The 15,172-nt window shown below is 40.0% G+C and overlaps 1 protein-coding gene across 3 annotated transcripts in view; it reads right to left on the reverse strand.

The window, feature by feature from the left end:
* Positions 1–1,115: 1,115 nt before the first annotated feature.
* The window catches only part of AMPD3 (adenosine monophosphate deaminase 3), a 30,649-nt gene continuing 16,592 nt past the window's right edge, over positions 1,116–15,172 (reverse strand). The window contains exons 7-16 of one of the 3 annotated variants that reach the window (XM_066187536.1): positions 12,380–12,574; positions 11,999–12,130; positions 10,966–11,129; positions 9,696–9,822; positions 8,721–8,884; positions 6,641–6,761; positions 4,515–4,688; positions 3,327–3,437; positions 2,279–2,376; positions 1,116–1,911 (exon numbers count right to left, since the gene is read on the reverse strand). In XM_066187536.1, the coding sequence (XP_066043633.1) occupies positions 1,857–1,911; positions 2,279–2,376; positions 3,327–3,437; positions 4,515–4,688; positions 6,641–6,761; positions 8,721–8,884; positions 9,696–9,822; positions 10,966–11,129; positions 11,999–12,130; positions 12,380–12,574 (1,341 nt within the window). In that variant the 3' untranslated portion in view covers positions 1,116–1,856. Of the gene's footprint in view, positions 2,377–3,326; positions 3,438–4,207; positions 4,292–4,514; positions 4,689–6,640; positions 6,762–8,720; positions 8,885–9,695; positions 9,823–10,965; positions 11,130–11,998; positions 12,131–12,379; positions 12,575–15,172 lie in introns of those variants that run through there. The other 2 variants (XM_066187535.1, XM_066187537.1) reach the window with 2 other exon arrangements.

A 15,172-nucleotide genomic window follows, 5' to 3' on the forward strand; every position in this document is an offset into this window, starting at 1 on the left:
GATTTCATCTGAAGCAAATGACATCAATCCTGAGACTGAATTCTACAAGCTGCTAAAGTTCCTAACCATGAGGCCGACAGGGGCTGCTGACTGAAGCCTGGGACAATTTTACTGTCATACAGCTGGGCAGCATAATGTGGTTTCACATGATTTTTAGGGGTGCAGGGAATACAAAATCTGGCACATTGCAGACTGAGGACTGAAGAGCTGAAGTCAAATACCCACCACCTGTCTGCAGCCCTGGTTTTGGATGAAAAGCTTGTGCAGTCACTGCAGCTCTGTCTGCATGACACTGGCTGACTCTGATGGTGAGTGGATGGCCAGAACTGTCCCTTTTGTGCCTTGGACTCCTTCGGAGCAGCCTTAATCCCAGGCTGCTGTCTGATATCTTTAGGTTTATCTCTCTCTCAGGGGGTTCTTGCAAGGCTGCACAGCTATAGGAGGTGATGAGGAGTTCCTCCTTCCCCTATTTTAGTGCCATTTCCTTGCAATCTCCATCCAGGACAGGGGAACATTTAAAGGGTGTCCTTGTAGGTATCTCTTGGAAGTGCCACACAGCTTGAGGAGAGAGCCTTCACTGCCTCTATACATTTATGCCATTAATGGGTCCTTTGGTACTGGTGGTGTCACCACTGCCACTTTAGGCTGCACTTGCAAGGGCAAGTGAGACCTGAAGAGCTCTTGAAATGAAGGCTGTAGGTGCCCAAGCTCCAGGAGAAGGGCCTGGCCTAGGAAATACAAGTGGCATAAGACAGACATCTGATTGAGCACAACAGGCAGGGCCCAAGGTCAGGTGAACCTTGATGGGCCAGTATCAGTTATTGGCTTTTTATGCATTAATGGTGAATGCCTGTTTGAAGAAGCCCAGTGTCCCTATTACAGAGCCAGGGCTCAGATCCTACCTCAGGGACTGAAGGCCTTTGAATTGAGTTGGTCTGTTGGACTCACAGGCATCCACACCCTCTGCTGCCCCAGCCTCAAGTCTTTTTTGGTGTAAAACTTTGTGCAGCTTCTACAATACATAGGTGCCATCATGTTATTACCTTTAATCCTTTCTGCAGGAGTAGTACTGTGTCATAAAGATGATGAAATAGAAGATTGAAAGTGATGAATACTCCAGTAGCTGTATTTTACTAACCACTTCCTCATAAATAAATAGTTTAACATAACATACCATGATTTGAAATGACAGATTTCAAGTGGGCTGGCTTCTGTATAAATAGACAGCTTGACTTCCCATTCAGCTGTAGTCGACTAAAATACAGACTAAAACAAATGTGTAAAAATATGTCAGAAGTAGGACCAGAACCAGGTCTGGCATTTCTACCACTGATTCATAAGAACACTTCCCTTTTTTAAGTAAAAAATTTCTCTCAACATGCAACCAGAATTATCTGCATAAATTTCTAAGTAATTTGAATGGGCATATCCACATATTCCCATTACAAAGCAATAAAAAAGTGTTCTCAATTTTCAAGGCAAAATTTTCATGATATAATTAGATTCATTACAATGTATAATAGTGATTTTGACACCATGTTTTCCACTTGCTAGATCAAAAAGCATTCATCTGCTGTTCTTCACTGACAACCTCCATAACAACAGGAATTAATCAGTCATTGAACAAGATTACCCGATGTTGGTTTTTCTTGTTTTCCAATATGACTGCTGAAACACTGAGTTAAAAACTGTGTCAGAACACCTTCCAGAATGAAAGGGTGGCCTCAAAATTCTGCACCCCATAGAAACTGCTAATGAATAAAGGGTTAAACTTAAAAGTGTTAAAAGCCATGAAGGGTACTGAGACTTGCAGGACCAACCCAGGTGGGTGTGTGCTGTCAGCATCTGCGGGATCCTCAGGTGCACAGCACGGCTGCACTGCAGATACTCACTCTGGTTTCCCAGGCTACACTGCAGGGCACAGTTAAGACAGTATGAAACAAATAGTACATGATTCTGAGCTTGCAAGTAGTATTTACAGCAATCTTAAAAAGCCTAACGTTCATAGAAACCGAAATTTTTGCAATGAGAATAATGCAGTAACCGGTGACAGCAAACGCTGTTTACCTTCCACAGATACTCCCTTTGCCTCTGTACTGTTCAGTGATGTCTCTGTAGCATCATAGACAGGTGATTTGAGGTTAATTAGCATAATACCCTGCTTAAGAGGGACATATTGTGGTTTCTCTGAGTTTGTAACTACTTGGACAGAGTAGAAATATCTTCTGTTCTCATGGCATCAGCCAGGAAGCTGAGTTCATTGCACAGAGTCTCATACCTGAAGGCCATCCGGATCTGGGCAACATTTGTCTTTCGAATGTCATTTCCCTCGGGCCCTTCCTTGCAATAATTCACCCCTAAGAATTTCTGCTTTTCCTGTGAACGGGATTAAAAGTCAAAAGGAAGAAGTCAGTTCAACTGCTTTGACTTACTGCAGAAATAAGTGTTAGCTGAATGAGTCCAGTACAAGTGAAAAGAGCAGTTTCAACCAGCTGGCCATGGAACTCTTCCTAAGTCTTAACCAGTTTAGGAGATTTTAAGGCCAAAGTTTATCCATGTAATCACTCAAAAGTGCACTCAGTCTGGCTTGCTAAAACCCTCTGTGTTAGTGTTCAGCCTTCACTGCCACATTTTGCATTGAGAGGGCAAAAAGAGGCTCAGGTCTCTTGTTGGCTAAATGTCGCACAAGAGGAAAATGAGTAATTGTCACCAGGGAATATTGGAAGAAACAACAGAATATACTCATGAAGCCACTTCAAATACCAGTTCCTTCAGAGAAATGTTCAAAAGTGACATAGAAGAGAAAATGCTCTAAAGTTAGTCCTAGAGAAAGCCTTGGCTGTGTAGAATTTTAAAGCCAGTAGGGAATTTAATCTAATCGGACTGCCTATCTAAACCAGAATATTTTCTGTAGTACTCCCTTTTAAGCCAAAACCTGTCTTGCTTATGACAGGCAGTTTGCTTTTACTTAATGCTAAGACATGATGTAGAAAATCACTGGCAGAAGGATATCACCCAAATAATTAAGAGTTTGCAGAAGAAGAACTGAGTATAAATAGGCATCTGGTCTCTCTACATATTTTCTCATATAAATTCCCATATTTTGAGAATTCCAAAACAAAGCCAATGGGGAAAAGTAATGTTGGTACTTTTCTTGTAATGTAAGATATATGCATAGCAGATAGTTTGTGACTATTTCTGAAAAAAGAGGACAGGGATGGGCAGACATACATCACTAAGCACCTGCTATTCAGTGTTCAGACTATTGACTTCTTGGTTCCTACTTGTCCTAATGATCACAGAAGAGGTTTTCCAGCCCTACTTACCTTGTCTGATAATCCACTCTGTAGAACGCTGTTTCTTGCTATTTCACACAAGTCACATGTACTTAGTTTCCACACCTGAGCTGCAATAGCATATTCTTCCATGAGAGCTTCCTGCAGCACCAAAATACATTTAATATTAAATTATATGTAAATAAGATATAAATGGGGATACCTACTCATTACTAATTAAGGATTTTATACATGCTCTTTAGACAGCTGTGAAAAATTAGAAGTTTGAAATTTTAAAATCACAACTACTATGAAAAGAATTGTGTATTTCAAATTTCCCAAGGACTAGTAGTTAATAATTAATAGGCACTGGGTATCCAGTTAGCTTAGTCTAAGAAATTGCAGCCTGCAGTCCAGATCCTTGGAGGCATTTCTTAGGCAATTCCAAAGGAGCCCCAGGGTACACAAACACGCTGGAGCACCCAGTTGTAAAGTCTGAGTGATTTTGCACGTGGACAGGTAGCAGGGCAATTTCTGACTCCGGCCCTCCCATGCCGGGCGGGCGGGTATGGCCCCGGTGGGCTGTCCCAGCCCAGGACCTTGCACACTCCATGTGACTGCAGCGTGCCCCAGCCAGCAGCAGCAGCTCCGTGTCCTGGGCCAGCAGCCAGCCTGGGGCAGGGCTCAGCTTGTCCTGGGACCCGGGGCTGAGCAATGGACAGGCCCCTCTGGGCACAGCATGGCTCAAATCAGTGCCAGCCATGAATGAGGGCATCACAGCCAGTGACCAAGCACTCCTGTCCTGCCAGGCCACCCAAGGGCAGGAATCTGTTTCAGCTCACTGAGCAAGCAGCTCATATGTCATCTTGAGAATTCCACATCGTTTTTTTGTTATGTACTTCCCCAGACTTATTAGAGTAAGGAAACTGGACTTTCCTGGCACTCTAGAGGATTGTTTATGAAGGCTCAAACCTCCCTTCAGCCTCATCCTTCATTTTATACTTCAACAGCCAACACTGGAGAGGCAAGAGTACAAAAGAAACATAATTAGGAAATCAGACATTTCCTTCTGAAGCCTAACAGTGAGTAGTAGACAGAGAATGAGGAGGGAGAATGAATGAGGTGACCAAAAGACACGACACTATGTCCTAAGCAATGAAATAAAACAGCTTTCAGGTCATTCTGGACCTGTGTGGTGCTGTTGGTGAATTCAAAGCCAGTGCTTTTTGCAATTCCTACCTTTGTGTAATGAAACTGCATAGGATCATCGGTGGAGAGGGAGACATGCAGTCCCTTGTGGAGAAATTCCCGTAGCGGATTTTTGGAGTACTCCAGGAATAGGCTGTTGTTACTAAGTGGGGACATAGCAATGGGTATTTGTGCAAGATAATACAGATACTGGAGGACAGGACTCTGAAAAACAAAACATAGCCAGCATTTAATGGTACTGTGGGATAATGAAAAAGAGAAAAATTTTCCTTGGATAAAATGGAAACAGCACTACAGGGGGAAGACTAAGATTAAAAAAATTAGGTTGGCATTGAACCATGACTTCTCCAGGAAGCATTTAAGAGACTGAGTTTTAAATCTTACTGGTCTTTATAAAAATAATTAATGTTCTTGAAATAGGTGTCATTAAAAAAAAAAAACCAATTACTAATATTACTGTAGATTAGTAAGCATGGCCATTATGGCATTGCATTTGGTATCAGTTGCATACCTTCCCCCAAAACCTGAAGGTCACAGAAAACAGATGGGCAAGAACTGCTAAGCAATTTTTTATTTCCAAAGCTGCAGTCCAATGGATAAATTTTAGGAGCAAAAGAAGTTTTAATTTACAAGAAGTCATGTGTTGCTGTTGTACATAATATAAATAATCTGTGATCACGTCATCTTTATTGCTGTTTTGTCTTAGCCAACCTATGAACCTAACAAGTGCCTTTATTACTGTTATTATTATTAGTACCTGCTATGCCATCTTAGCACACCAGGCCACACAGGAGAGAGGGAAGAGGAGAATGCTTTGGTCACACACTGCTTTAGTGCTGCTCTGTCTGGGTCTAATTTTATGCATTACTATTTGTGAGCATAGTATCAGACATGTTTTCAGGTAGATTTTTTCTTTGTTCTTGGTTATGTTGAAAAATACAGAGAAATTTCCAGCATTAACCAGAAAAAACTCACTTAAAAGGGAACTCCTGAAAAATTACAGTAAACTCAGTACAAGTCTGCCACCCACTGACCAATTATTTTAATTATGAAACAGTGCTCTGAGGATAGGTTGACTGATGGTTTTCATTAACTAATGTGCCAGGAATTATAGCATTTGTTCTGTCATAAAACATTTGCTCTATCTAAAATATTGTTGTGTCAAACAGCAATGTTGAATTTCTTGATCAAAATAATCAAATCCTTAAAGAACTTCTGAATGACCCCTGAGGTACAGAAATGCCAGTCAGAGAAAATTACCTTTCTCCCCACAGAGAAAAAAAGGGAGCTTTAATAATAAGTTCTTCTGGCACTAAACCACGGAGCAGTAGCAAGGTTTTAAGTTTTGTTCATGTAAATTTAACTCTGCTTGGAGTAACCAAAAATGGGTGCTGCCAAGTCTTTTGACATATCTGAACAGGTGATCTTCTTCCCTGTGAAGACAAACCTGTCTTCTTGTAGTTTAAGAATAGGAAGTTCAGTTGAGTTTATTCATTTCACTGAATCATGAAATAGTTTGGTTTGTAAAGGACCTTAGAGATCATCTGGTTCCAACCCCCAGCAATGGGCAGGGACACCTCCCACTAGACCAAGTGACTCAAATCCTCATCCCATCTGGCCTTGAACACTACCAGGGATGGGGCATCCACAGCTTGTGGGCATCCTGTGCTAGGGCCTCACCATCCTCACAGTAAAGAATTTCTTCCCAATATCTAATCTAAACCTCCCCTTTTTCAACTCTCCTGTGTCCTGTCACTACCTGCCTTTGCAAAAAGTCCCTCTCCAGCTCTCTTGTAATCCCCATTTAGATACTGGAAGGTGCTAGAAGGTCTCCCTGGAGCCTTCACTTTCCCAGGCTGCACAACCCCAGTGCTTTCAGCCTTTCCTCACAGGAGAGGTGCTCCAGCCCTCTGAGCATCTTCATGGCCTTCTCTGGACTCCCTCCAACAGGTCCACATGTTCTGGTGGTGGGGGGTCTGGGTGGAGCTTCTGACCAAACTGTAGAGTTACTTGTGCCTTGCTAAGAAAGTGAGTTAATGGGGCAGCCCAAATTAATTTTGGGCTGCCCAGAAAAATGTCAATTTGGTGCCTTCTGTTTGAACCAGTGAGAGATGTCTGAGCACACAGTGACTAGTTTAGGTGCAACCAAGCAATACCTTCTTCAGGAGCAATCCATGAGAGATGTTGTCTGCTGTCAAAAAGGCAGAAACAAGGTGCGTGATAGACCCAGCTTCTCCACAGTGAGGTCGGAACAGGAAAGTGCACATGCCTCTCTCCCTGAAGAGATTAAAAGCAAGTTTCACTTAAAGCACTGTTCTTTTTCTATTTGGTACATAACTGCCAGTAATAAGTGAATTTAAAAAGAAGAAAATTAAGTTACACATTATCATACAATTTCATGTGACATCTACCCAGGCCTACCTGTAGTAGACTGCTCAAAAGGGCAGGTCATTCTACCCAAGACCCTTCTACCACCAGACATATCAGTGTCTTCTTTCCTTCCCCAGTTACATCTCATTTAGCAATTGTCTACCCACTGGGTGAACAGCTACTGAATGGATTTCAGTGGAGTGAACTGACAGATGGAAAATGCAGTAAACCCATGCAACCTGTGGCTACAAAATTCCTGGTTCAAAATGACGGAAGTAGGGGAAGCACGTTGCCAAGAGTTAGCTAACAGTACCTAGTATGATCAGAGCCTGCCATCTCAGCAAGTTAAGTGTAGTATAAAACCACACCCTCAGAAGCAGAGATGATCTAGGAATGTTAGTTATTACACTAGACTTCCGCTGTAATTTCTAGAATTATGTTATCATCATTAAAAGTGACGCTGGGTTTGAGGTTATAATGGACCCTGTTACTCAGTGCAGGCAAATGTCCCACAAGTATTTGGAGATGTTTAAGACACCATTTCAACAAGGAGTGCTAGAATATAAGGCAATTGTAGGGTGGAAGTTAGTCGTATTTCTCCTGATGTGAGGATGTAATCCATCCTTTCTAATATTACCAAAAATATAAAACAGTCTTGTCAGGGCTGTGTTGACTCAAGCACTTGTATTAACAGGGTGAGCAGTTAGTGACTCATTGGTAAATTCTGTCAGTATCTCAGCTGCAAAGATTATTTAATGATTATCTGGGGGCATCTTAATACAGTAGTCAAAATGATCTTGAGGTAAAAAAGAAATGCATTAGTTTGGGCAGAATCCGCGTTTGGAACAGAATAAGCATGTAGACTACAGAGAGTGTAAAGGAAGTCAGGAGAAAGCGATGACAGCTGTTTGCTGAAGTGTTCCACATACAAGGTAATTTACGGTGGGTGTTTGCATTATGAATTTTGGTCAAATAGGATGATAAAGAAATGCTTGAAGTAGCAGTGGGAGAGAAAAAATAACATTTTGAATGATAACTTGGATAAAACTGTAAAATGACAAATCTGTGCACTTTCTGTAAGAAAATCCCAAAACATTTTCTAAATAACTAAAATAATTAAATTACATGAACCAAATCCTTTCAGGGTAAGTGATGACACTCTGGTATCAGTGGATAACCTCACTGTGCCTCAGCTGGAGTCAGTTGTGTAGGTCACTCAATGAGTCAGCTGCAAATTTAGCAACACAACCTCACATTGAATTTCAGGCCTTCCTGAGCCTGATGTGAAAATCTGCTGTGACAGTCTGATGTCACATAACTCCCTGCATTACTTGCCCAGACGTTGATCTCAAAAGTAGTAAAACTGAGTGAGTCAAGAAGCCTGCTAAAGGAAGTTAGCTGGATGTGCAGTTTGTAATTGTGTCCTACTTGGTCTGTCTCTGAATGCAGCAGCCCCTAAGGCAGTGTGTCACAATATACTTTCTGTCTTTTAAATTACCAGGAGATAGTCAGGCACCAAGAGGCAGGTACATTGTATTTGGGAATCTGCTGCAAAGCCAAGCAAGGGTCAATAAGCGGGTTTTGTGGGGTTCGTTCTTTTGTTTTGTTTGGTATATGCAGCTTTAAGGAGTTAAAAAATCCCAAAATACACACAAATATCAAACCAAGATATTAATCTGATGCCTCTACAATTTCTGAACCTTTTGTTTGAATTAATTCTACTTGTTAGTGTTTTCAAAATATCTCAAGTGCTCAACTCTAAATAATTTAAAATAACCCTTGCTTTAGAAGATCTCACAATCTGACAGTCTGGAAGAAAGACACTGATTTTCTGGGAGCTTGTAAAATTGAAAAGTGTCTACTTACCTCCTAAGGTTGTTCAGCAACATGATGTTCACATACATATAATACAAGTAATAGCTATATGGGGGATTCTTCTCACTGGTCCAGAGGTCAGGGTTAAGGCTCTTGTCAGAGAACATATGGCCACTGTGTTTGGATTCATCATCAACACTGTCAAAGCCAGTCACCTGGTGGGAGAAGAAATTCACAGAAATAAGGGGCTTCAAGAAGCAAAGTTCAGTGACTCTGACTCTTGCTTCAGGACTTGTCTGAACAAGCATCCAGTCCCTCCTCCTTCATTTCTGTCCCTACCCTACTAGTCCTGCTGCTCTGCATCCTACCACACCATGCACACAGCAGGAAGAACACATTTTGTCAAAGTTTTACCCATTTTTTTCCTCTGAGACAAACAGGAAGCCCAGGTGCACAAAAGCCTTGAGGCTTCTCTGGGGGTTTACAGAGCTGCAAGACTCCCTAAGATCCAGACCAGAATCCTTTGAAGTCATCTGCTGTCTTTGATAAGCAGCTGCAAGCAAGAGGCTCCAAGCAAACCTCAGAGTTCTGATTTGAGGCACGCTCAGAAATGTCTGTGTTAACCTTGTCCAAGCAGCTACATCCCCACTTCTGTCCTGAGTTCCATTATGATCTACACAATGCTTTCTTCCTGCTGCCTCCTTCTTGGAGGCCAGTTCAGAAGCAGCTCAAAGTAACCATGCCAGATGATGATGCACAAGAGCATGCAAACATTTTTGTCATTAATGAAAAGACAAATATATAGCTGCTGAGCTGTTTCTGAGGAAGTAAACAGGTTATGTGAGAGTAGGACCTCATGCAGACTTATACTAAATTATGTGTCAGGGCTTTGAAACAATAGTAATATGAGCAATCTGTGGAAAAGGAAGCTTTTATAGTGTCTGGGAACAGCTGTGGACAAAGAAAAAAAAATATGAGCAGTAGAGGATCCTTTTCATGTGAGAAAGAAAACCCAAACATACTTACATATTTGAGGAATAGGTGCAATTCTTTGTGGTCTTTGGGATTGATTGTTGCTTCAAACAAAGGTACAAAGATGTTCTCCAACATCTTCCCAAAACTAGGCAGAATATTTTTAGACCTAAATATGTCACTGAAGGGGAAAAAAATAAATACATTCTTTAATAAGCTTGTATTGTCCTTCACTTTCCTATTTTCTGTTATTTGTGTACATTCTAGAGCTTCAGTTCCACCAGGATTCAGAAATTCAGAGTTTATGTCAGGGCAGATTGTCTCTGGGCTCTGTTTCCTGCGCTGCCTGGCACTCTGCTTCATCCAGGCTCTGGTGAAGCTCTCAAGTGCTCCAAAAATAGAGACAGCATGCTGCCTCAGAGCAGTGATCCTGTCCCTTGCATCCAGGTACTAACAGGGGAGATAATGAGCTACCTCTCCTGAAAGATTCTGTTTCCTGAAGTTGTAACTAGTCCAAATGAAAGTAGAATGCTGTGCTTTAGTGAGCCTTTCAGAGGAAAGGGATAGTATTTCCATGTGCCACTAAGTGCATGACTTCCACAAAGTGCTGATTGTGCCATGCATGTAAGAAATTGCCATGTAAGAAATTAAAGGAGAGAAACTTTCTCCTCAAGGAAAAGCACACTGGGGGATATTTGTGACTGTGACAGCTCCTTCTCTACTCATACTCCAACTGTGACATTTCAAAACATGAAGCTCAGCTATTAAGTCTGACAAAATTATCAGGGGAGACTGTATTACAACACGCAGTATTGGAAACAAAGAAATAAAGTCTCAAAGGATGCTAAAAAACTAAGAAGAACTGATAAGGATTTAAGTTTGGAAATCATCAGTCTGGGCTGTTTCCAAGTTCACTATCATTTAGTCTCTAATCTTGATGATAACAGTTTGACAGAGCATTTTCTACTCCTTCATGGAATTCAAGAGTTGATTTATTCTCATTACTAAATTATATTTTAACTTGCCTTTGAATGCAGCTTGATTTCACCCAGTTGTAATTTTTGGTTTCAATGTCTTCAGACTTACAAATAATTCATAGTAGTTTTATGAATAGCTTCATAAAGAGTAGATTCAATCCCCATCTCCTGTCTTTCACCCCCAGACTGTCAGGAAAACTGCACCAATGGTCAAAAATAAATCTCCCAAGCTATTGCTTATAAATAGAACTACAGGACAGCTAATAAGCCATCTAAATATTATCAGAAATTAAATCATTGGTATGATTTCAAACTATTAAGATTACCAAGAGCTCCTGATTACTTACTAGATTCTGGGAACCTGAATTATCCAGCGCATATTAGGGGAATAAACTTTATGCTTAATGAACCATTTTGCCAAGTTCAGCCATTCATCTGGAGACCGTCCATAAATGGATAAGCGGGGTTCTGTGTACTGGTACTTACTTTCTTCTAGTTCACGGGCTACTTCCTAGTAAGTAATAAATATATTTGCTTTAATATGGACACTAAGATCATTTACAGCTAGAAATATATTTATCATTGCATTTTTCTCAGAGCAGACATAATTGTATTGGCACCCTTTAAAGATACAGGGAATCTCTTGTCTTTCAACCCATTGCTTTATTTTAGGCATCGAAATATTCTACTAGCAAGCTAGCTCAAATATCACATGAGTATAACTTAACTGTACATATAACTGGGAATAACTCTAACACCTCCTTTTAGAGGACAATGTTCTTGGTGCAGTCATTACTAACACCTCTGTCAGACCTACATTTAAAATTGATAAATCAGAATTAGACTATTTAAACTACAGCAAAGATCTACATAAAATATGCAGAACAATGGAGAATCTGACCCAGAATCTGTGGTAGTAAGCAATTTTACGGGGATTAATTTTAGGCAATACTTCTGTATATACAAGAAGAGCTGACATCTACTACATCACAAAAACACTGATTTTTGCTCTAAGTAATTAATTTGAAGCCTGTTGCATGCATGTGCAGATGCAGATTTATGCAGAGGCACTTCTCTAGTAACTACCAGTTGCCAACTAAATCCTAACAAAATATTAAACCACTGAATTGACCCTTGGCTGCTCTCGATTAGTTTAAAACCACCCACAACTCAGCTTTGAACTCATACACAGCTTATGTGTATGCTTCTAACTCATAAAACTCTTCAGAAAGCAGCAGAGGTTTTCCTCTGAGGAATTGCTGGAGCAAGCCCAATACTTGGAATCACTTAACCATAGTGTTAGGTCTGTGTACAATTATGACATCACAAATCTATTACAAATCTTCATTTCTCTACTTGAAATGCTTGAAACTTATTTACCTTGACCATACGAGCAAAATATTCACCACCAATATAGTTCTCAGTCTTCAAATACAAGTCCCTCAGCTCACTGGCACCAACTGGATTGTACTTGGAATTGAATTTGTCAAATCGATGGAATGTTTGACGTCCCTGGAGAAGGAAAAAAAACCAAAAAAAAATGTAGTTTTAAGAACACACAATAATTAATAAATTAAATTGCCTAGCATTAAAAGGCACAGAAAAGAAAAATCCTGTGATAACTTCTTTTAAACATGCACTGTAATGCAGGAATTCAAATTCTGATTTAGTAAATTATCATGCAAACATAGTAGAAACTAGAATTTTGCGCTTGGAAAACTTAGCTTTTTCCCATTTGTTTTGTCATTTCACTAGACTTACTGCATGGACATCTAAAGAGTCTACAGTGAGGTCATAGGGGTCCATGTGAAGGCTTTCGAAGACTTGCTTTAAAGTCATCTTCTTGCCTTTTTTCTCTGCAACAATCCTGTCGGGCTCCGTTTGATAGGTGTGCTTAATAAACCTCAGTAAGTGCTTCTGGTTCATGCAGGCAGCAGCATGGATATGAGTGTCAACCTGAAATCAAAAGGTTATTTATGCTTATCATCCATCTACTTAATTACCCATCCATAAACTTAATTAGCAAAGTATCTATGTCACTGAGCGCCGGGACTAGCGCCTTCTAAAATATTCCTAATGTAACAAATGGATTAGTGCCTAAGCAAATCAAAATAATTCAGAACCCTGAGATTTTGATTTTGGTAGAATTATTCAATAAGCAGAACTGTAAGTAAAGTAGCCCTCAATTAGTAGTTTCCTATTTAAATAGGAAAAATTTCAACAAGATACATTCCAAGTGCCAATCACTGACCCTGGATTCCGATTAAATTTGACACTTCCTTAGAGGACACTCTGATCCCTTAGTATCCTTTTACTTCATTAATGAATCAACAATGCCTCTCTACAGACTGTGGTTATAACTATCCTCATTGACTGAAGGGACTTGGAATTCTCAGCTATTTCCAAAAGCAGAATTCATTTTTGTATTTCAACCATGTGAAACATCTTAGGTCACTAGAACTGAAGAATATACATATGAGATTTTTGTCACTATTTTTTCCAAGTTTAATTATAATACAGCAACTCATAATGCTGACAGACTTTTCAGATCTCTTTTCTTAGATCTCTTCACACACTAAGGCAAGTGCAAATTCACAGAAGGGCTGAGAGTACTCCTTCAGGTTTTGTTGAAAAAAAAAAAAAAGTATTGACAAGAAACACATTATTTCCATAGGTCTGCTTTGCCTTTGCTCAGAAGCTTTCACTGCTACATGAGCAGCCTCCACTGGAACACAATCCAAAGAAACAATTCATGAGATCTGGGGGGTTGGTTGTCATATAAGTTTTCCCTGTGTAAGTCCTTAGTAACACTAAAAGAACTTCTCAAATTAACCAAATACTCTGATAAGCCAGCTATAAGGAGCCACTGAACCTAAATGTCTGAAAGGACTCTCATCCAGAACTCCTCTGTCCAGGAAACTGCAAATACGGACACGTACAAAGTAAGCCCAAAGTGAGCATTCTCTTTCTGCAGTGACTCTACAGTTTCACATTCCACCAACAGAACTAATCAACGTCCTTATCTGCTTTTAAGGATCAGCAGGAAACACATCACAGAGCACATGAACAAGCCACCCTCCTGCAGTATAAACCTAGGTTTATGCCATGACATCCAGGCCACAGGAATGCCACTGCTTCACTTGGCACCTGGAGTCATTTACTTGCATGTTATATGTGCACAAGTTGTTGCAGCTTCTCCCTGTGAATGTCAGCAGCATAAATAAAGACCAGGATAGAAAATTGAATCCTAAACACTTAATTGTTAATCACTGCCTAATTCAAATATAGCAGACACATTAAAGCTAAATGAAAAAGAAACCTATTGCTGTCTCAAAGTACAGAACATAAAGTCCATTACTAATGCACAGGAAGCAATGCTGTGTATAAAGAGTAAACACACCTCCCCACAATATATCCTCACCCTCCTCAGAGTACTTTTATAGGCATTTGAGCCCAAGTGCACTTTATACATGTGCTTACTCTGGTTAATAAACATGCTCTGTAAACTCTTCCTGGAACAGTGAAATACTACTAGGCTTGGTCAACTTGTATAGGAGAGTGTTAACAACAGTTAATAGATGCCCTATAGGCTCTAAAAGCTAATGAAGAGCAAGTCATAAGCAAAGAACACAGGTGTAGGGACCCTGAATAAGTGTAATTTATTGAATTTCAGAATGCAGTGTTTCCAGCAGTGGCTCAGTTACTGGAATTAATGAGTCCTGAAAAAAGTCAGAACAAAACAAGACACAGCACTTCCTCTTTATGTAAATCAACATGAATTCACTGCTGTTAGGAGAGCAAGGATGGAAAGCAAGGAGGCTTTTTGTTTCTTTTGTTTGCTTGTGTACAAAGACCACATTGCTTTTAAAATCCTGCTTCCTGTTGAGAAATAATTCTCTGGAGTGTGCCTTTGCTGTTCAGTGAGCTCCTGTCACATTTTCTGCAGTCCCCACAAACACATCACACATGGCCCTAGAGCTGAGCTAACCACAGTAGGGTTATTCTGAGAACAAAGATCCGCTTTTATAATTTTTTTTTTTTTAAACCTCCTCCTTCAACCTAAACATACATATCTGCCAAAAGTTAAGAGACCTTTCTGGAATCTCCTTCATGCTTTTTCCAGAGAATATTCACTACTTCAGCTACCTTTTTTTTACTACCCAGTATAATCTGACCTTTAAGCAAGCAGCAACTTTAGTAACAAGTCATAAAAGCCTGAAGTGGAAAGTCATAAGAGTATCACACAGGCTTTTCTTCTTTATTGTTTCTTAGCATAAATGCAACTTTTGGGAAGATTTTAAGGATTTGAGGTTTGAGCTACCCTAGCACATAGCTAGTTAGCGTGTATGCTCTTGTATGTTTTTACCATGCAGAGTGCAATCCTAACTAAAAGAAGTATCTGAATACAGAACCCTTAAACAGAGTTTAGGTGGCCTGATTTGGTTAGGCAAATTATTGCTGTTATTGTTATTATTATGTGAAATGTTATCCTGTTAAAATATTGTGACTAATTTTATTTTTATTTATTATGAAAGGCTTCTACAAAAACAGTTT

Source organism: Chamaea fasciata, unplaced genomic scaffold (genome assembly GCF_029207755.1).
Source record: "Chamaea fasciata isolate MVZ Bird 193981 ecotype frontalis unplaced genomic scaffold, bChaFas1.0.hap1 SCAF_7, whole genome shotgun sequence".
Classification (NCBI taxonomy): Eukaryota; Metazoa; Chordata; class Aves; order Passeriformes; family Sylviidae; genus Chamaea; species Chamaea fasciata.